Raw genomic sequence first — 21278 nt, 5'->3', positions numbered from 1 at the left:
ACTTTATTTTCTACTTTCCTACCTCTGTGCATCCATTCAGGCCATTCCTCATCCCTGGAGCACACACCCTTTACATCTTTGCCCATGGAAATCCTATTTTTTTCAAGGCCCAGCTAAGGTGTCATATCCATGATTTGTGTCAATGTTATACCCTTCCCCAATTAGATTGTTAACTCCTTATGGGTAGGGAGTATGCTGGCACCTAGCACAGTGCACATCACATTTGTTGAACTGAATAGAATTAATGTGTGTTCTGTAATGCTATTCTATCAGTTTATAGAATGAAAAGCATGTTGTAACTAAGAAAAATGGATGGATTACAAAGATAAGAGGAAGAGATGATTGATTGGTGACGGCTCTCGTGGCAGAAGAGAAAGCTGTACAGCAGATAGAGACGTGGTCAGGGCACCCAATAGAGTGCAAAACAGAACTGACATTAGAATGTAATATTCTTGCTTTTTGGATAGTCTGTATTTCCTTTACTTTTATAGGAGAAGTGTGTGACTAAAGGAGGACACACGCTGACCCATTGCCTTTGAAAGTTTTTAGTTTGCCCTATATTAGAGCATAACAGCTTAATGCATTATTCTTACAGAGTCCTATTTAGCCCAACTGATTTACCAATGTTAACTCCTTAATCTCCACCATAGCTCAGCAGCATAAGAATAATAAGTGTTGTATCTTTTAGTTAGATTTCAAAAACCTTTCTATTGGCTAAAGGGACAGAGGACACAGTTATGTATTTATACATGTAAATTTAAACATGAAGAGAAAAATGCCTCTGAAACCCTACCATTGTAGAAAAAGAACCCATCAACATGGACACTGTGTAGGTATCTGTTCAGATAGGAATCATCAGTAAATGGTGATGTGAATCTAGAAGTATGATCTAAATGTGAGTGGTTTGTTATATTTTTATTATGAAACAGACAAAGACTTCTCATCATTTCTATTTTATAGATGGAGGAGTAAGTACTGAGAGATTATGCAACCTGCCCAAGGTCAAGTAAGCGGTTCTCATGACAGGGATGAGAAAGGATTACAATTTGCTGACTCAGCTCCTCTGCTGGAACCTCTAACTTCCCACTCTTTCTGCTTTGTGCTATTCTGTCTTTATTTTCTCAAGCACCATAATTGCTTTCATCCATTGGAAGAAAACATCTAAGTTCTATTCTGATCTCTGAATACATTTTCCTAAAGAATACGCAGATAAGATTTGCAAATTACACTGGTGATATATGAGGGAATCTTAGATAACAGCTTGGATCTATTTAAGTGGGTGATTGGGGCCAGATTTATAGCGAGTTTTAAATTACAAATATACTTTTTTTTTTCATCTTTAGAATGCTGATTACATTTATTCAATTGGTTCAGTTTTTCTTTAGAACTTACCGTTATTTCTAAGCTGTGGGGAATGCTTACTGTTTCTTAAGACTCCAGTAATTAAGGTGATTTAATACAACCAAAAATGCAATAAAATAGCACAAAACAAAAAAAAAATACAACCCAGAACCAAACAAATCCCTCCACAACAGCTCACTTTCCAGTTCAGAGACTGTGGTTTTAGCAATTAGTGGAAATTTTCTGAAGGCTTTCCAGTTCTCTGAAGTTTGGATTTGGGAACCATTGATAGGGGGATCACAGAAGATATAGACCATTGGACTTGAGATTAAAATCCTGTCTCAGACGCTTACTAGCTGTGCCATCTTCTTTAAGTTCCTTAGCCTCTCTGTGCCTCAGTTTCCTCATCAATAAAATGGAGATAATAGGATCTACTTCATAGAATTGTGAGGATCAAACAAGACAACAAATGAACACTTATACAAATACTAGCTCTTATTATTGCTATTATTACTATTACTGCAGGGTTTGTTATTATTTGTTTGAATTTTCCTTTTTTCCCCTTGTCTCTAGATTCCAGTCAAAATGAGTGAAACTCCTTCCACTAACTTTTCAATGATTCATGCAGCTTCTTCTGAAGGCCAAGCTTCTTATCCTCGACACTTCAATGTCACTCAGCCAGTTGTGGCCAAAAGAATTAGTTTTTATAAGAGTGGAGACCCTCAGTTCAGTGGGATCCAGATGGTTGTCAACCCTCGCTCTTTCAAGACTTTTGATGCCTTGCTTGACAACTTGTCTAGGAAGGTCCCATTGCCCTTTGGAGTCAGGAATATCAGCACCCCACGGGGTATCCACAGCATCACCAAGCTGGAGGACCTAGAGGATGGCAGGTCATACATCTGTTCCCACAGGAAGAAAATACAACCCATTGACCTGGAGAAGGCTCGCCAGAAGCCCCTGCCCTGGCAGAGCACTAGACCTCTCAGTGCTCGTCGCCGAGCTGCGCAGCTGGCCAGGGCAAAGGAGTTTGGCCCGGCTTGTCGAGAGCTTCCTGTGGTGGTTCAGACCCCCAGAAAGCTCTTAGTTTTCAAAAATGGTGATCCAAGGACTAGGCACATTATAATTTTGAGTAGGAAGATCACCCAGAACTTTGAGGCCTTTCTGGAACATCTGACTGAGCTCATGCAATACCCAGTTGTGAAGCTGTATACTACAGATGGAAGAAAGGTAAGAAGGGACATTTGAGAGAAAGCTACCCCTACTTAGTGGTATTGTCACCAACTACTGGAATGAAGTTTATTTACTCTTTTTGTTTCAGGAATGCTTGATCAATAAATTATTTAAGGAATTACCAGACATTCATCAAGCTCTTACTATATGTTAAGTACTGTGCTTGGCCATAGGTATGCAAAAAAAAAAATCATTCCTGCCCTCAAGGAGAATACATTTAATCAGAGGAACCATAATGATAATATTAAAACTAAAATGGCTGCTCTTTAAGGTTTGTCCTGTAAGCAGGCATAACAATGAATGGGACTAGAAGTTATATTTAATTTGGGTGCTTGGGGTGGGGAGGGCAATATCTTTGACTTCTTTATGTGTCCACAAGGAAAAAGTGTGTATAGGTATCTTCTTTGCTGACTTTAGTGTGTAACTAGAGGAGTACTTTATATTACAGGCAGTTCATTCTCTAGCTCAGAGTAAGGTGTAAGACTGGCAACACCTTGAATACTTCTTGGGGGTTGGGGTTGAGGAACACAGAGGACAGATGTGTCATCCCATATGTTGTTATATTTCCCTAGCTATACCATAGGATCTTCAGGGAGACTGGACCTGCCGTTTCTTTCTTTCAAATTTGCATAATGAGAAATAGCATGTGAGGTTCATAGAGGACCTGCCCTGGAGTCAGGAAGGCCTGGGGTTCAAGTTTTTTCTCTGGCACATTCTCGCTGTTCAACATGGACACATCACTTAATCCTGGCTCAGACAACTCTTAAAGCTTAAAGCTATAGTAGAATTGATGGATAATAAGAATTTCCAATGTAGGAGTTCTGTGTGCAGATGAAATCATAGGTCCAGAGGGGAAAAATAGTGTTGAAAGCACAAAGAACTTTCACCTACTACCCTAGGAGTTCAATAAATTTTTGTTTGTTTCCTATAAGCCTAGGATATTTATTGAGCTGATTGAGGCAATAAAATAATAATAACAACTATATACCGTAAAATATATAAAATATATGAATAATAAAATATATACAATATATACATACATAAAATAAATAAATATATGTATATATATTTATTTAGGTTTACAATCTCCTTTACATACATGATCTCATCTGAGATGTAGGTTAGAATTGAAAATGACCACGTTGAAGGAATAAAAACCTTTATTACATGTAGCCGTTGTGGCCATACTTTCCAAAATGCATATTGTTGCCTGTTGCTGATGTGACTTTTTCTCTTTCTTTGAGGTGCCCAGCCTACAGGCAGTTATACTGAGCTCTGGAGCTGTGGTGGCTGCAGGAAGAGAACCATTTAAGCCAGGAAATTATGACCTTCTGAAGTACCTGCTTCCTGATCAATTACCAAGGACCTCCAAACGCATTTACCCAAAAGGACAAACTAAACCAGAAGGCAGAAAAAGTAAGTCACTTCGAAAATAGAGCTTCTATTTTTATTCATAAGGTTTTTGACAGCAAGAGAAAATACATGTTGAAATGGACCAATTTCTTGTATTGTAGGAAAGAAAATAAAAGAGAAATGAAAACTGAAAGGTGTTTCTCATTCTAATCTGGATTTGGTTATCCCATATATCGTAATGTTTTTCATTTTATTTTTTGATCATGAAAAAAAGGTACCTGCCTGAACCACTGTCACATCTCCTCCTTTCTACAACCTATGCCAAGCTGAATAAACCAAACAGGTTGTGTGATGTCTTGCTTCAAGCAGAAGGGAAATGTCGTGGTTTCCACCTGGTTGAATTCTGCAGTGATATTATAGCTTAGCACCAAAATTATCTAGTGACATTCAGTTTGTTTCAGCAAATGAGCAGAATTGCCATAATTTATCAGATCCTTAATTCCATTCTTCCCAACTTTTTGTAGTCATTCCTGAATCAATCCAGGACTTTTCAATCCACCTTTCATTAGTTTAGAGAAAAGATTCAAAGTGTTCAGTCTAGAGAACCAAAAACCTTGGGCTGCTGATTCTGAAGAAAATGCTGTAAGCTGTGATGGGTGCTCTGTACAAATAGACATACATATACATATACATATGTACATACATACATATACACATACATATATGATGGAGTCAGCTTGAACTGGTTCATAAGACCCAATTAGTAAAGTTTCACTGTGATCATTTAAACTTCAGAAACCTTCAAATGCTATAAGTGATTGTTTTGGTGATTGTCTAGATTTAAGAAAATGATGGGGAAAATGTTAATAATGAAGATTAAACTTAAAAGTATATCTTGTGTATATTTTTCTTCCTGGAGAAATAGTTGTTAAGCATTTTCCATCATGATATTGGTTCTAGGGCACTTAGTGTTATCAGAGAAAACTTTGGGTAAATGATAGTTATTGTCACTTGCACCTTTTTATTTTCAACCCCTTTGGCCTTTTGAATACTATATGTTTTGTTTTGATAGTGGTAGGTAATGAGTGCCTCACTCATTCTTAAGGAATTAATATTTGATTTGTCAGCCACATAACTCTACTGTAACATATATACCAATTCTTATATATGGTCAGAATAATACAATTTGACAGAAATGTGTTTCCTATGTTTTTAGTAACTGCATCTCAATATTTTTAACTGAGGTAGAAGAAAAATTCTCTTGTAAAGCTATCTTTGAAAAAGGAAAACTACTTTTGTTGTAGAATGTGTTTTATGAATATAACTTATTAATAATGTAAGGATTATAGGGCTATAGACAACCCCTTCATTTTATGATGAGGCAAGTGAGGCCCAAGGTGTTAAGTGACTTACACTTGGTAATTTAGATGATAGTGACGGAGCAAGGACTCAAACTCAGGTGCTCAGACCCAATACTTAGCACAGGGCCTCACACATGATAGGTGCTTAATAAATGCCTGTTGACTTGACTTATCTCCAAATTCAATGTTCTTTCCCCTCTACCAATCTGTCTCTATTAAAGACGGAAAAATGAGGTCATACATATAAAGCAGTGCTGGAGATCTTTGGAAGATATGAAGTCTTTAAATCTATAGTATTATGTATCTTCACCTGGTCCCATAAAAATGACTGAAGTAATGATTGAATTGAACAAATTTAATTTAAAAATTTGCATTTACAAATCTAAAGGAGGTATATGGATTCAAAGACAGCATTGCAATGTTTCACTTGCTTGCCATTGAAATGAGGTCAGAGTGGAGTGCGTCCTTGAGTTCAGTCTCTTTTTATAAAAAATATTTTCAAAGGAAAGAAAATAAATCCTGGGTCTCTTTTTCTTTCCATGATGCCACTGTTTATAGTAGTTTTTTCCTATGCTTGTAATAAAAAGGACCTGAGGCTGAGTTCCTCCACTCTGAGAGATTCTGCTCAAATTAAGGCCAGGTTATGGCTACCAGTGTACCACTGCAATATCACCAAAAGCATCTACTGCTACTCTCTAATGACAATAAAAAAGACCAGTGGATATTTGGAGATGATGAGAATTGAAGAGTCATTTGACAATGAAAACAATAATCGAACAAAATAAATGTGATGTGGATCCCAGCTTTGCTCCTGCCTCTGCTGGAGGTGTTTGTGCTATCTTAGATTAGTCAGAGGGTGTGCCTTTTGGTAGGTAATCAACTGAATTTAAAGGATTCCATGCAGTTTGTTTCAAGGGAATTAATTTTCAATGTAGTTACTCTTAAAGCTGTTAATTGAAATGAATATAAAAGTGATTATTAAAACAGGTACAAAAATAAGAAAAAAGCCAGAGGAATTCAAATGAGGCTTATTTACCTAATGGCAGTGTACAAAACTTAAAAATAAATTTTAAAAAATGGAGTTCATTGACTTGAAGAGGACAGATGCTAAGATGGTGATAGTGATGATAATAAGAATAGCAACCGATCCTGTGATTTCATGGGAATAGGAAATTCCCAGATGAAAAAGCTTCCTTATCAATGCAACTCAACACCTTCTCCATAATCCACAATTTTAGAGGTTAAATGACTTGCCCAAGGTCACATAGCTTGTATGTGCCAGATATGGAACTTGAACCCTGGTGTTCCTGGATTTGTGGCCAGCTATGCCACAATGAAATGGAAGACTACTTACAAAAAATATAAGTTGCCTAGGTTATGTTTGGTTATACTCTGAGTATTCACAAGTCATTCACATAATTTGCTAATTTTTATAGTTGCGTTATACAGAAATTCAGATTATTTTTTTTCTTCCAAAATGATTGTTACTCTGTGATGTGCAACTCACTGTTGCCGTATTTTTGTGGCCTTTATTCATGACTAGAATTCTCCATGTGAGAAATATGTCTTTTACACAGCCAATTCAATAAGAAAAGTTGAAAAATAAAAGAGAGAAAGAGAGAGAGAGAGAGACAGAGAGACAGAGAGAGAGAGAGCATAGATGGCAGAGTAATTGCTGACCCGCTTTGGTAGAGGGAGTTTCCTCATTGGGAATTTTCTGGACTAATGAAATCACAGGTTTGGTCCAAACAACAGTAACAACATTACGCATTTTATATTTGAGGACTCAAAGTGTCCAATGGATAGTAACTTATGGGGGAACAATTTTCAAATGTGGGAGCAATATGGAAACCTTATCCAGGGTATACAAGTACACTGTTCTGGTTTACATGGGACCCTTCTAAAATGAGCTGTGTTGAGATCATGGAAAGGATAATTGAAAATTTATATTTTACCCATTATCTAATTTTATTTGATTTATTTCATTATATTCTCCTACACTAATTGGTTTGCTTTTCTATTTTTTCCTATCTTTTTCCTTTGCTGCTTTTCTCCATTTGGATCCTTTGTCTTCTTCACCTCTGCACCATATTGTGATTTCGGGTGACATTTACTCTTGAAATCTTGAAAGTGATTATGCGCAGGCCTTCAAGCCCGAGGTCTCAGATTTACTCTCTTTCTTCTGACAAAATTTATAGTAACGATTGCAATTCAGACTGCTCTCTTGCCCCTGACAATTACTTGGGCTTGGAAAAAAATGATTCTCAGGCTTGTGAGGACATATCAATAGTACCTTCTGAAGATGACATTGAGAAATCAATTCTTGTTAATCAAGATGGCACTATGACAGTTGAGATGAACATTCGATTCAAGATAAGAGAGGAAGAGATGGTAAAGTGGACAACCACTGTCCGTAGAGTTGGTCTTCTTAACGGCGACAAAAAGAGTGAGACGTGTGGTTTTCCGATCAGGACAGAGGATCAGTCACCTGCTATAGAAAGTTCTACCTGTACCCAATCCACAGATGTCCCATTCTTGGAAAAATGTGAAAATGAAGAGGACAACTTGGCAAAAGAAACAAACTCTCAAGTGACAGGCAGAGAAAGTGACATTTATAATGGTGCTGTTTGGGAGAATACTCCTGTGAACACAGATGTCAGTGAGATGCCTCAGCATCAGGTCAAGCATCGTTTTCATCGGCCCCCAACACCTGGTCCCAGAAGAGTGCGGCAAAAGAAGTCTCGAGTAGAAAGCATTACTTTGGTATCTGAAACAGAGGTTGAAGAAAAGATGATTGGGCAATTTTCCTATAGTGAAGAAAGAGAAGATGGAGAAGGCAAATCTGAGTATCACATGTTCACACATTCTAGCAGTAAAATGTCATCAGTGACTAACAAACCAAAGCTTGCTGAGTTCAATAGTGAGAATCTACCCAAGGCTTCTCTTGAAAGCAAAACTGAAGACAGGCTGTTTTTGTCTAGCCCAAAAAGTGGTGACCTCGTAGAAATTACAAGTCAAAAGACTTTAGAGGTGGCACAAAATGATAGTTTGTCACAGATTGTCCAGGATAAATCAGTTATGGAAGAAGGTATAGTTTGTATGAAGAATATTATGCCTTATGATACAATCAATGACAGGATTAGACCTCTTCCAGCAGACATTACCCACTTTTGTGTCAGTGGGTCTGGAACTGAATTGTCCCATGGTGAAACTATTTCTGAGGTCCCCACCTCAATGGATCCTTCTACTGTAACCACCAACATTGATAAACTAGTGAGTGAGTTTGCTCAGTGTGGGCTAAGAAGCACCCCTACCAGTGAAAGGCTGATTTTACCCTCTGGACCCAAAAAGAAAAAGGGGAAGAAGTCTCACTTGCAAGTGGTAAATTCAGAACAGAGTCAGCTCAACAGGGAGAATGCAATTAAAAGAAGTCTTGATAAGAATGAGAAGGTGGACTTCAACAGTGAAACAATCCAGGAAGCCATGTCACCGAGCTCACACTGTACAGAAAGAACCGTGGTACTTCAGGTTGGGAGCAAGAAGGCAGCCAATAGGACTGTCTATGCAAATGGTGTATCTTCTAAAAGCAATCTAGACCTCACTATTTCTAAGACACTCCCATCAACTCAAGTCCCCGCTGCTAGAAGAATCAAGAATAATGGACTTTTTTCAGGCAAAGCAAAACACAAAGCAGTTAAAAAAATGAGCTTTGCAGGATCTATAAAGAAGGAAAGTAGTCTGGAGAAAAAAGATTTTCCCCAGAATGACATTAAATATTGCAAAAATACTTTTGGTATTGAAGATGCACATCACATACTTAAAGTCAGGAACCAAGTCCCCAAGTCTTTCTATGTACGGAAGTCTGTGGCAGCAGGGTACATGATAGGAACTGAAAAGAAGAACATTTTTTCAAAAGTGAATAATTTAAACACATCTCTAAAAAATCAGAAAAAGCAAAAACTGGGTAAATTGAAGTCAGACACTGTTGAAAACAAACAGCATTCCAGAACCTGGGATCATTCACTCACTTCTCTGAAAAAAATTGATTTTCCAGATGATATTGCTCATCATTCTGTTCAGAATTATATACAGACCTGGTTGCAAAATGTATTTCCACCTCCCACTTTACCATCTGAGAAAATAACCCCACTAAATAAAAAGGAAGGGGACATTGGAAATTATACTGATAATTGTTTTCCTCATCTTATCCAAGCTGTTTCTGGGAAGGAAAGTGAAGATATTATAGAAAACAAGGCACAGACATCTATGAATCCACCCCTGGAGAAATATAATTTTGATGAAGTGGCAACTGAATCTCCCATTAACCAGAACACTGTTGAAGTACTTGCCAAAGAGGTCTATGAAAGACAGATTAGATCTCTGACTGATGCTTCTTTGGGAGAACAGGTCACACCATCAGTCTTCCTTGAGTATGATACCAAGATCCAAGCAGCTAAAGAAGAGACTCAAGATTCCACCAAAAATTCTGAGTTAGGCCCTGATCCCCAGGGGAAAAAGCCAGATTTTAGAAGACAAAGTGTGGAGGCGGCAGTTCAGGTTAGTGCTGGAGACAGTAGTGTGATTATAACCAACTTGCCAAAGGACCTTCTGTCTGGCCTGTTGTTTCACCAGATCCAAGCATTTGTCCTAAACCTTCAAAAAAGTCAAAATGGAACTGCTAAAATATCATGTCCACTTTCAGATTTTTCTTCTCTTTCTTCTCCCTTACGTAGTGTATCCACTAACCTCATTTTAGCATGGCTAATGTTACTAAACCTGAAGGGAAGTTTGGAGGCCATCTGCCAAGATGATGACTTCAACACGACCTCTAAATCTTCAGAGATATTTACCTTGTTGGAGTTTTTAAAGCATATTGCCATTGCAGAAAAAGCTGATGATTTGAAAACTGCTGTTTCACATTTAAAGGAATCAGCCACAACTTGCTTAGGACTCATTGGGAAAGAACAAGTCCCCGTGGATGTCTCTGCAAATTCATCTGCAGATGAAATTCAAAATGTTACAAAACACAGCAGAAATGAAAATGCCAAGGAAGCCCGTGATTTGTATGAAGCTGACTCTGTCAAGCACTATGGCACTGAAGAAGCCCCCATTTCCCATAAGGCCTGTGCTCTCAGCAATGCCTTTTCTCCCACTGAGGATTTTATTTTGGATCAGACTTGCTCTTTGGATGAGCCCTGTTTTCTGGAAGAAGACTTTTCCCATAATGAAGGTGAGGAAGAAAGTGAGACCTGCCCTTCTGTGTTGCCTTGCCCACTCGAAGAAGCCCATGTTATGAGTATGACTTGCATTCCAAATGACATTTTAAATTCTGAGGAAAAAACTGACAACTTGGAATTGATTGAAGAATTAGAAAGGTTAGATAGGTTACAAGAGGACCTCATTATGTCAGAGGAGTTAAATGACTTGAGTATTCATGAATTAGCTCCATTGCAAAATGAGAATATGGGGAATTTAAGTAATTGCAGTCCTTTCCCAAATGAAGCAATAATGGAGCTTAGTGAAAAGCAAGAAGAGATTTCTCTGGCAGAGTTTCAAAATGGTTTGCTAAATGAATCTCAGGATAAAAATACAGATATGTCATTTGATAAGGAAGACTCAAGGACTTCTGAGGAACCAGGCTCCACAACTAACAGCATGACTTCAGGGGAAAGAAATATTTCAGAACTAGAATCCTTTGAAGAGATTGAAAATCAGGACAAGACTAACTTCAATGTACAGAAAAATGTAGGAGGGCATGCTAACCTGGGAACAAGAGAGAAGACAAAAACAAATGAAAATCCAGAATTAACTGCTTTGTCTGATGGAGGCATTGTGGAAGAAGAAAAAAGGAATGATGAATCTTATGAGAAGAGATTGACTAAACCACCATCTTTAGTTTTTTGTTATGATTCTAAGCAAAGTCCAGAAAAGGACACCCACAAAGGAGAAACTAATGTGCAAGTAAAAATGAAAGTGAACAATAGAAATCATTCAAATCCTTCTCTTGGATCTAGAAAATGTTTAAAAAGTCCAGTAATTTCTGATTGGTCAGACTATAGGCCAGATACTGAGAGTGAGCCTACATATAAAACATCCAGTGACCTGACAAATGAAAGTGGAGATGAAATCGTTCAGGAGAGAGAATATAATACTGGGTTTGTAAAAAGAACCATTGAAAAACTTTATGGTGAAGAAGCTATTAAGCCTTGTCTCCTTATTGGGCCTACAAATAGCTCTCAAGCATTTCAAGCCAGTTCTTTAGAATCTACCCAGAGAGCTCAGAAAGCAAGTCCTTATAACAGTCAATGTCAGACATTTAATTCTCCTCAGCAAGTGTCACATCATTCACCCACATTACAAAGCTCTTGGGAGGAAGGAATGTGTGGTAGTATTACCTGTGCTGAGGATTCTTCTTTCACACCATCTGTTAATGGAGTAAAAGTCAACCATCATGAACAAGATGGCATAGGACATTGTATGGAACAGTATAATCATGCCAAGCCTGTTAGGGGTACAGATGAGGGTGTCCTCATTGACAAAGGCAAATGGCTTTTGAAAGAAAACCATTTATTAAGGTTATCCTCCCTTGATAACACTGGTATGTATGGCAATGCAGAGACTACATCAGCAGATACACTACTTGATAACAATAGTGATGAGATTCCATATTCACATTTTGGAAATTTGGACCAAGGGCCAGCCCTGGCTGACATATCTTCTTCAGAACTTGAAGAAATGGCTCAACCCCTTGAACCTAGGTCTAACTATTTTAATATGCCTCATGGTAGTGATTCAGACCCTTTTCATGACGATTCATTAGGGATTCAAAATAAAACTGTCAACGCTGATAGTATACCAAGTCTTCATGAAAAAATGAAGGATAATCAGCAACCAAGCAAGGTATGTACAGCTCTCACCTGTGTATATACCATGCCTGGGAACAAGGTACATCCTGTGGGACATCCTGGAACTGATGGACCTATTAAAAGCCAGCCATCACCTCTCAATAACAGGAATAGTGCAATTCTTCAGGAAGGTGATTCTTTGGATAAGCTCTATGCTGTTTGTGGTCAGCATTGTCCAATACTAACTGCTGTCATCCAACCAGTAAATGAAAATGACCGGGGATTTGTATACCGGAAAGCATCTGACATTGAGAATTTTGGTGACTTCCATTTATGGACTTCAACACTACCCCATTTACTATGGTCAAACAACAATTCTTTCAGAGATGAGAACAATAATGTGAGCATGAAAAAGACCCATATGGATAACACCAGCAGCGATACATTTGCTAGATTTTATTTGAATTCTACACTTGATTTGATTAAAAGAAGGGGTTTTGGAATATTTAACTCCTCAGCCACAGAGCATGAAAACTATCTAAAGGAATGTGAAACACATTCAAGAAAAGTGTTTTATGTATGTTTCCTGCAAACACAGTTGTTTGTGATGGATAATATGAATTTAAATAAACAAGGCTCCAGCAATCAGGGAGATGAAATCTCAATAGCAGTTGATGAGAATAACAACTTATTAAATAACAGATGCCAAAGCTCAAGAGCACAAGAACCAAATGGTTAGGAAGAATATTCACTGAACTTCCTTTTTGAGATATTTGGGAGGAAGCTGCCAATTGGCTCTTGTCCAAGGTGGTGAGACTACTTTCAATGTTATCAAAAGAAAGATTTCTGAAAAAATTGGTTGGATGAAAATGCTTTCATTAGTGAAGAAGAAAAGGTGCTAAATTTAACTGACCTTGAAAGTAACAGTAAAAAAATAATCTAAATAATTCCATTGTTACCATGGCTCTTTCATAGCCTGGAACACCCTATCTCCTTCTCCTTTGCATTCCAAGGTCTTCATTTTCTTCTGAGTTCTTCTGCATGAGAAAATTTTTCATGGACAAGCCCACCTGGAAGACCAGTCTTTAATTCTTCATTATGCCAGGACTCATGTAATCCATTTGTTGTTACTTTCATTTGTGAATGTTATTTTGTTTTGTTTTCATGTTATTTGTGTAAATGTTATCCTCGCCCCCCATGAGACTTATAAGCACCTCAAGGCCAGAGATTGGATCTTTTTTCCTTTTATAGCCCCTCTTCCCTGGAACCTAGTATAGAACTCTGAAGCACCCAATAAAAGCATTTTGAATGAAGCTTGAATGTCGATTTATTAGGAAGGTAGTGTGAACTTCCTAATCTCCCCTCACTTATACCTCAAAACCTTATCCATGGTTCCTTCTACCTGAGGATGAGTTGATTTTTCTTCTTTCAAATGCCTTTAATTAATGACTTTACATTTTCATTTGATTCTACCCTCTTCCACCTTTTATGGTACCTTACTTTCTCCCTTTCAGCTTTAAATATATACATTATATATATATGTATATATATATATATATATATATTTTATTTTTTCATTCAGCAAAAAATTCTTTTTTTCTTCCCATCCAAACTCTGCCCCCCAATTAGAATGAAAAAAAACAAAACTCTTGTTACAAACATATATAGTCAAGCAAAACAAATTTCCATATTGCCCATGAACAAAAATACACGTCTGATTCCATGGTCTGGGTCCTCTACCTTTCTATCAGGAGGTGAGTAACATGTTTCATCATCAATCCTCTGGAATCCTGATTGGTCATCATGTTGATCAGAGTTCCTAATTCCTTTTTTATCTTTTACAATATCATTATTAATGTGTATATTGTATTGTTCTCTTTCTCTTCATTTCACTCTGCATCAATTCACATAGCTCTTTCTAGGTTTCTCTGAAACCATCTCTTTCATTTAAAGCATAATAATAAAAGGTCACATTTATAAACCATAACTTGTTCATCCATCCCCCAAATTATGGACACTTTCTTTGATTCCATTTTCTTTGCCCCCTCAAAAAAGAGCTATAAACATTTTTGTACATTTTTAGAGTTTGTTTTGCTTAGAATTAATCCCTTCCTCAATCCACCTTTTAATTCCCCCTTTCTCTTTCTCCTATTTTCTTCCTATTTTCTTGTTGAGTGAAATGTATTTCTGTACCTAAATCTGTGTGTATGTATATGTGTATTTGTCCTTCCTTTAACTAGTTCGTATGACAGTAAGGTTCAACTTTTAGCTGCTTTCCATCTACATCCTCTTCCTTGTTTGTATAGATGTGTACTTGTGCACCTTGATTATGTGAGATAATTTTCCATAATTCTATAATTGTCAAATGTATTCCTCTTCCCCTTTCTTTCCATTCTTCTTTTAAGATCATCAAGTCATGACAGAACCACTCCCAGGCCTTATCTAATTAGACTCCCTCTATGACCCCCCCTGATGATGATAGGGCTCAGAGAGGACACATGTTTCTTCTCCTCATCCTTGAAAATGAGCAGTTTGTGCTTGTTTAGTCCCTTATGGGCTGCTAGGTGGTATCGTGGGTAGAGCACTGGGCTTGGAAGCAGGAAGACTCATCTTCCTGAGTTAAAATCTGACCTCAGACACTTGCTAGCTGTGTGTCCCTGGGCAAGTCACTTAACCCTGTTTGCCTCAGTTCCTCATTTATAAAATGAGTTGGAGAACGAAATGGCAAACCACTCCAGCTTCTTTGCCAAGAAAACCCCAAATAGGGTCACAAAGAATCAGATATGACTGAACAACAACAACAAAGTCCCTTATGACTGTTCATTTATCATTGCCTTTTATGTTTCTCTTAACTCCTATGTGTGAACTTCAAAGTTTCCACACCTCTCTGGTCTTTTGATCATGAATGTTTGCCTGTCCTCTGTTTCATTAAAGGCTAATTTCCCCTCATAGGATTATGCTCAGTTTTGCTGGTTAAGCTATTTTTAGCTGTAAGTTTTTGGACCATTATATTTCAAGTTCTCTCCTTTACAGTGGAGGCTAGTAAATCATGTGGGATTCTGACTGTAACTCCTCAGGACTTTAATTCTTTATTTCTTGTTGCTTGTAGTAATTTTTCTTTGACTTGGAAGTTCTTGATTCTGGCTATGACATTTCTGGGAATTTGAAGTTTCAGGAGGTAGCCACGAATTCTTTTTATTTCTACTTTGCCCTCTGATTCTAAGAAATCAGGACAGTTTTCTTTAAAGATTACATGAAATAGGATATGTAGGCTCTTTTTTTAGTGGGAGAAAGAAGGGGGACGGTTCATGACTTTCAGGTAGTGTAATGATTCTAATTTTTTTTTCTCCTTGATATATTTTTCCAGGTCTCCTTCTCCTCTTCATCCCTTCTCCTTTTTCTTTTGTCCCTCTTTTCTTCTCCTTCCTTCTTTCCCTCCTCCTCCTTATTAATTCTCTTTCCAATTCTTTCTTCTATAGCTCTCATTTCTTTTCCATTTTTTCCTCAAGCACTCTCATTTCATTTATAAAAATTTTTTTAAACTTTTTTTAAGCTCTTGCTTCATCTCTTCTACATAATATAGTTGAATTGTACCTAGACTGCGCTTTTCTATGAAACATTGATTGTAGATATTTGAGAGTTTTTCCCTTCTGGGTTTGTGTCTTGAATGTCCCTGCCACCATAATAGTTTTTTATCTTCCGGCCTACTTTTTGATTTTGGATTTGATGGTTGGATTGGGCTTTTTGCATTTCTGGAGAGAAGATCAATGTGGTCTTCTTACTGCTTTCTTAGGTATTTAATGTTGTGATATTCTAGGATCTCAGGGACATCTCAGAGTGAGACCTACAATCTTTCAGTGCGGATCTGATCTGGGGCAAAGTCTGATTGCTGCTCTCCTGGTCTGCACTCTTCAAATTTATGAACTGAGTGTGGGTCTGAGCAACAGTATACTGCTGCTTGACTTAGCTACTATTAGCCAGTTGGAAAGCTCGACTGGGTTAAAGTGACAGAGCTGCAGATTCACCATTGGGGATTCCTGCGCTGGTTAATTCCTCTGCAATCTTAAGACTGAGCTAGATGCTAGAATTGAAACTATGCTTTGCCTCATCTCAGCCACATTTGGTCTCAACCACATTTCTTCTACTTGCTTCTGAACTTCCTTTTTTCTTTTTTTGGTTTGGCATTCGCTGCCCAGTGTCCACAACTGCTTCTTGCCCCAGAATGTCACCCCTTGGTGCAGGTCCCTTCCTCAGTCTACCCTGGATTTTTGACTCAGAACTGGATAGTGAATGACAAAGCTTCTAGTTACCTCCCTTTCCCATCACAGTGCCCAGGTATTCCTCTTGCCCTAGTGCATAGCTTCTCCCTGCCTGATTGAGTGCTTAGCAGGGAACTAAGTGATGCAGTGGCTACAGGGCCAGGCCTGGAGTCAGGGAGACTTATCTTCCTGAGTTCAAATCTGGCCTCTGACACTTACTAGCTGTGTGACCCTGGGCAAGTCACTTAACCCTGTTTGCCTCAGTTTCCTCAACTGAAAAATGAACTGGAAAAGGGAACGCAAACCACTCCACTATCTTTGCCAAGAAAATTCCAAATGGGATCATGAAGAGTTGGACACAACTGAAAAATGACTGAACAACAATAATAGGTAGCATGCTCCTACCCATCTCTTTCCTAGTTTATATTGACCTATCTCCCTATAACTTGAACTGGAAAAAATGACTCACTGTGACTTTAAAAAAAAAATTGTCCATTGGGATTTGGTCTGCATTTTCTAGATCCGTTTGGAAATGGGGGTGGTAGTTTGCTGTACTTTGTTCCTTCTACTTGCCCATCTTGGCTCCACTTTCTCTCCTCATGTAAAAGTACTTTCTCTTTCTTTTTTCCTCCCTCCCTTTTTTTCCTCCCTTCGTTTTTAGCCCATGTTTGTATATAAATACGATCAGTTCTTCTCCATTGTAAAAACTCACTTACATTCTGTATCACATATACATACATGTAAAAGTACACTTTGTTTTGACCTTGATAACCCTTTCACACTATTCTTCTCTGTCTTTTCTTCCCTTTTCTACATGACTTGTAGAAAATCATCTATATTCTATCCATTTCCTCACCACTTGCTCTCCCCTCAGGCCCTTCTTTCTGGTTTCTATCCCCACCCATCCACTGTAACTGCTATCCCCTAGGTTACCAATGATCCTTTATTTGTGAAACAGTATTTCTTCCCTCAATCTTAAATCTCTTTGACCCGCAGCCTGATATTTAAGAGCTTCCAGAATCTAGTTCCAGCTTATTTTCAAAGCCTTATTTCTCACCGTATCCCTTCACACGCTCAACATTTCAGTCACTTTTTTTTTTCTGTTTTCCAATATCATCTTACACTTTCCCACTTCCAGTCATTGTTGCAGGCTACCCCCATACGTGAAACACACTCTTTCACATCTCTTCCTTTTGAAACTCTTTCCTTTCTTCAGGCCTTGTTCAGGTATAATCTCCCTCCATGAAGCCTTCCCTGATTTTCTTACTTCCCAGCTAAAAGAACTCTACTTCAAATTTCTTACAGATTTTTTTATTCCTCATATTACTTTCTATGCTCTATCATACTTATATTTGCACAAATTTTATTCCCTTATTCAATTTTAAGTTCCTCAAGGGTTAGGAGTGTGTCATTTTTCATTTTCATATTTAAAGCAATAAGCATTTATTAAGCACCTACTATGTGCCAGGTACTGTACTAATCACTATATTCTTAGCATCTAACACAACGCCTTACACATAGTAGATACTTTATAAATAGTTTAGAACTATATGAAGTTGAATGGTACCTACAATTAGTCTTAAGAACACCAGCCAAGAATGTTATTTTATTAATGGTTGGTTGAAAGAAATTATTGTAAAGGTTCTCCCGTTACCTTCCAGTTTCTCTTATTGAACATGGTTAGCTTGATTCTCTCAGAACATGAAACTCATATACCTGGAGGTCATTGCACAGAATGGTAAGAGTTGTTTTGTCCCCAGCACAAAGGCAGAAAAATTGAATCCACTAAATTATTTCTCTGTGACCCTGCTTATGAACCCTAGTTATTTAAAATACTACTAAAATGTTAAGCAATAGAGGGGAAAAAAGAAAAAAAACCACAATGGAATGGAAAATTGGACCCATGGGGGGAAAAAAATTAAGGTAATGGTGTTGTTTATCTTGAAAACAAAAATACAGAAGGATACTTTAATAACTGTCTTCAGATATAAAGGGCCATGAGTAGCATGTTGACCAGGTTCCCATTCGATTTATGATTTATTTAGTATATGTGCATCAAGAGGATGTGTAGAACAAAATGGAATCACCATGTTAACACAATAGAATCTCAGAGTCCAAAAGGTTTGTGTAGATTATGTAGCCAAACCTCCAGTACAGTGCAGGAATCCTTTCTATAACATCCCTGACTGTTGGTTATCAAGCCCCTCCTTGAATATTTTTCAGTGATGGAAAGCTCCCAACCTTTCAAGGCTCATTCCATTTTGGAGCTGCACTGAATAAATCCAATATCTTAGCTAGGTGATAACCCCTCAGATACTTGAAAAGATTTATAACCTTTTCCCTTTCACACTATGCTGCCTCAAGTTTAACTCAGATTAAAACATCACAGGCCAAAGAATCATAAAATTAATTAAATGGCATGGTTTTGAAACCTCTTGCCGTGTTGATGCATACCATTTTTGTCTTAACATGGGAACACAACACAATATTTGATCTGCCCAGTGTAGAGGACAGTGGGAGTATCACTTCACTTGTTCTGGACACTGTTCTCCTATTATTATAGTCTAAGATGACATACTAGCTTTTTTTGGTATCTAGGTGGTATTATTGACTCATATTGAGTTATCTAAAGTTGCCAAGTCTTTTTCAGTTGAGTTGCTCTTATGCCAGGCTTTCACCATTCTATATACACTTAATTTTTTGGACCTATGGCAGGAGTCTGCATATATATGCATGCGCATTTTCTAGCTCTGTTTGCAAGAATTTCAGGGGATTGGGAGAGTTTGCTATACTTCTTGCTGCTTGACCATCTTGGCTCCATTTCTCCTCATCCTCAGGCACTCTTTCTGTATAACTCTCTTCCCATCTCCCTTTTTGCCTTCCTTGATTCCTTTTCTTTCTATCTACAAATATGCTCAGGACTTCTCTATTGTAAAAATTCACTTGTGCATTTTATATCCATTCACATAAATGCAAAAGTAAACCTGCTCTTGACCTTGATACCCTTTCAAGTTATCATTCTTTATTTCCTCTATCTTTTACCACCTAACTTCTGGAAAATCCTTTATATAGGAGAAATTTAACAAAATGACACAAAATAATTATATAGGAATATAAGCTATATATTCGGATGGATGTATATTATATGCAAAGTACACATATGTGCATATATATAATTTATATTGAATGTATACATATATTATACTGAATATATAAATGCACATATGTATATAAATTATACACATAAAGAGGCTAACCCCCCTACCTGTTCAAGCAATACCATTCTAACCTGTCTCCTCCAACAGTTTGCCCCCTCTGTCTCCTCTATTCTATGACTTATTTTCAATCTCTGACTCCTGGCTCATTCCCTACTGCCTATAAACATGCCCATGTGTCCTCTGTCCTAAAAAAAAAATCTCACCTGATCATTTCATTTCTCCTGTCATCCTATATCTCTTGTGCCCTTTGTGACTTAGCTCTTCAAAAAGGTTAAATGCAATAGATGCCTCCATTTTTTCTCCTCTTCTTTTGGCCTCTGACCTCATCATCCCACCGAAATTGCTCCTCCAAAGTTACTAATGTTCTCTTAGTTGCCAGATCCAATGTCTCTTTTTCAGTCCTCCTTCTCTTTGACTTCATTGTAGCCTTTGACACTAGTGATGGCTTTCTCCTCCTTGATACTCCTTTGTCTCTAGGTTTTCAGGACACTTCTCTCTCTTGGTTCTCCTCCTACCTATCTGACTTCTATTTTTCCACCTCTTTTTCTGTATCCTCTTCCAGATCCTGCCCTTTGACTGTGGGTGTTCCTCAGTGTTCTCTCCTGGTTCTTCTTCTCCCTCTCTTCTATTCACTTGGTTATCTCATCACTTCCCATGGATTTAATTGCCATCTCTCTGCTAATGATTCCCAAATCTACCTATGCTGTCCCAAACTCTTTGCTAATCTCCAATCTCATACCTCTCTCTGCCTTTTAGACATCCAAAATTGGATGTCAACTAGACATCTTAAACTCAATATGCCCAAAACTGAACTCACCTTTTCTCCTAAACATCCCCTTCACCCCACATCCTTCTCATTACTATAGAGGGCCATTCTTCCAGTCCCTCTGGCTTACAACCTATGAGTCATCCTGGATTCCTCACTATATCTCATCACCACCCCCATTTCAATCTTTTGCCAAGGCCTGCTGATTTCACCCTTGCAACATCTCTGGAATACATTCCCTTCTCTTTTCTGACACTACTATCACTCTAGTGCAGGCTCTCATCACCTCACACTTGGATTATTGCAATAGCCTTCTGGTGGGTCTGCCTGCCTCAAATCTCTCCCCACTGCAAACCACCCTCCATTCAATCACTGTTTTTCCTGAAGTGCAGGTCTGACCACGTCGCTCTCCCACCCCATTCCCTGCCATGCCCCTCCACTCCAAAAAAACCAAAGCTCCCTATTGCCTCTAAAATCAAATACAAAACGTTCTGTTTGGCCCTTTATAATTCAGTGCCCTCCTACCTTTCCAGTCTTCTTAGACTTTATTCCCTTACGTGTACTCTTTGATCCAGTGACACTGGCCTCCTGGCTGTTTCACGAACAAGACATTGTATGTCAAGTTTAGGCATTTTTTTTTCCACTGTCCCCCAAGCTTAGAATACTCTCCCTCCTAAACTCCACCCACTGCCTTCCCTGCCTTCCTTTAAGTCTCAACTAAAATATCATTTTTTACTGGAAGCTTTCCCCAACCCCTATAAATTCTGATGCACTCCCCCGTTAATTATTTTCTATTTATCCTGCATACAGCTTCCTTTGTCTATATCTGTTTGCATGTCGTCTCCCCCTTTTGATTGTAAGTTCCTTGAGGGCAGGGACTATCTTTTCCCTTTGTTTTTGTGTCA

The 21278-nt window shown here is 38.0% G+C and overlaps 1 protein-coding gene across 1 annotated transcript in view; it reads left to right on the top strand.

Moving 5' to 3' along the window:
- Positions 1-21278, top strand: part of LOC114031725 (lipoxygenase homology domain-containing protein 1-like) — a gene marked incomplete at its 3' end in the record, with an annotated part of 576714 nt that overhangs the window by 79468 nt on the left and 475968 nt on the right. The window contains exons 3-4 of the mRNA XM_027846874.1: positions 1915-2568; positions 3816-3987. Of these exons, the coding sequence (XP_027702675.1) occupies positions 1915-2568; positions 3816-3987 (826 nt within the window). The remainder of the gene's footprint in view (positions 1-1914; positions 2569-3815; positions 3988-21278) is intronic.

The sequence above is a fragment of the Vombatus ursinus genome, unplaced genomic scaffold, assembly GCF_900497805.2.
Source record: "Vombatus ursinus unplaced genomic scaffold, bare-nosed wombat genome assembly UNPS02015255.1, whole genome shotgun sequence".
NCBI classification, from domain to species: domain Eukaryota; kingdom Metazoa; phylum Chordata; class Mammalia; order Diprotodontia; family Vombatidae; genus Vombatus; species Vombatus ursinus.
This window is presented reverse-complemented; position numbering and strand designations above follow the sequence as displayed.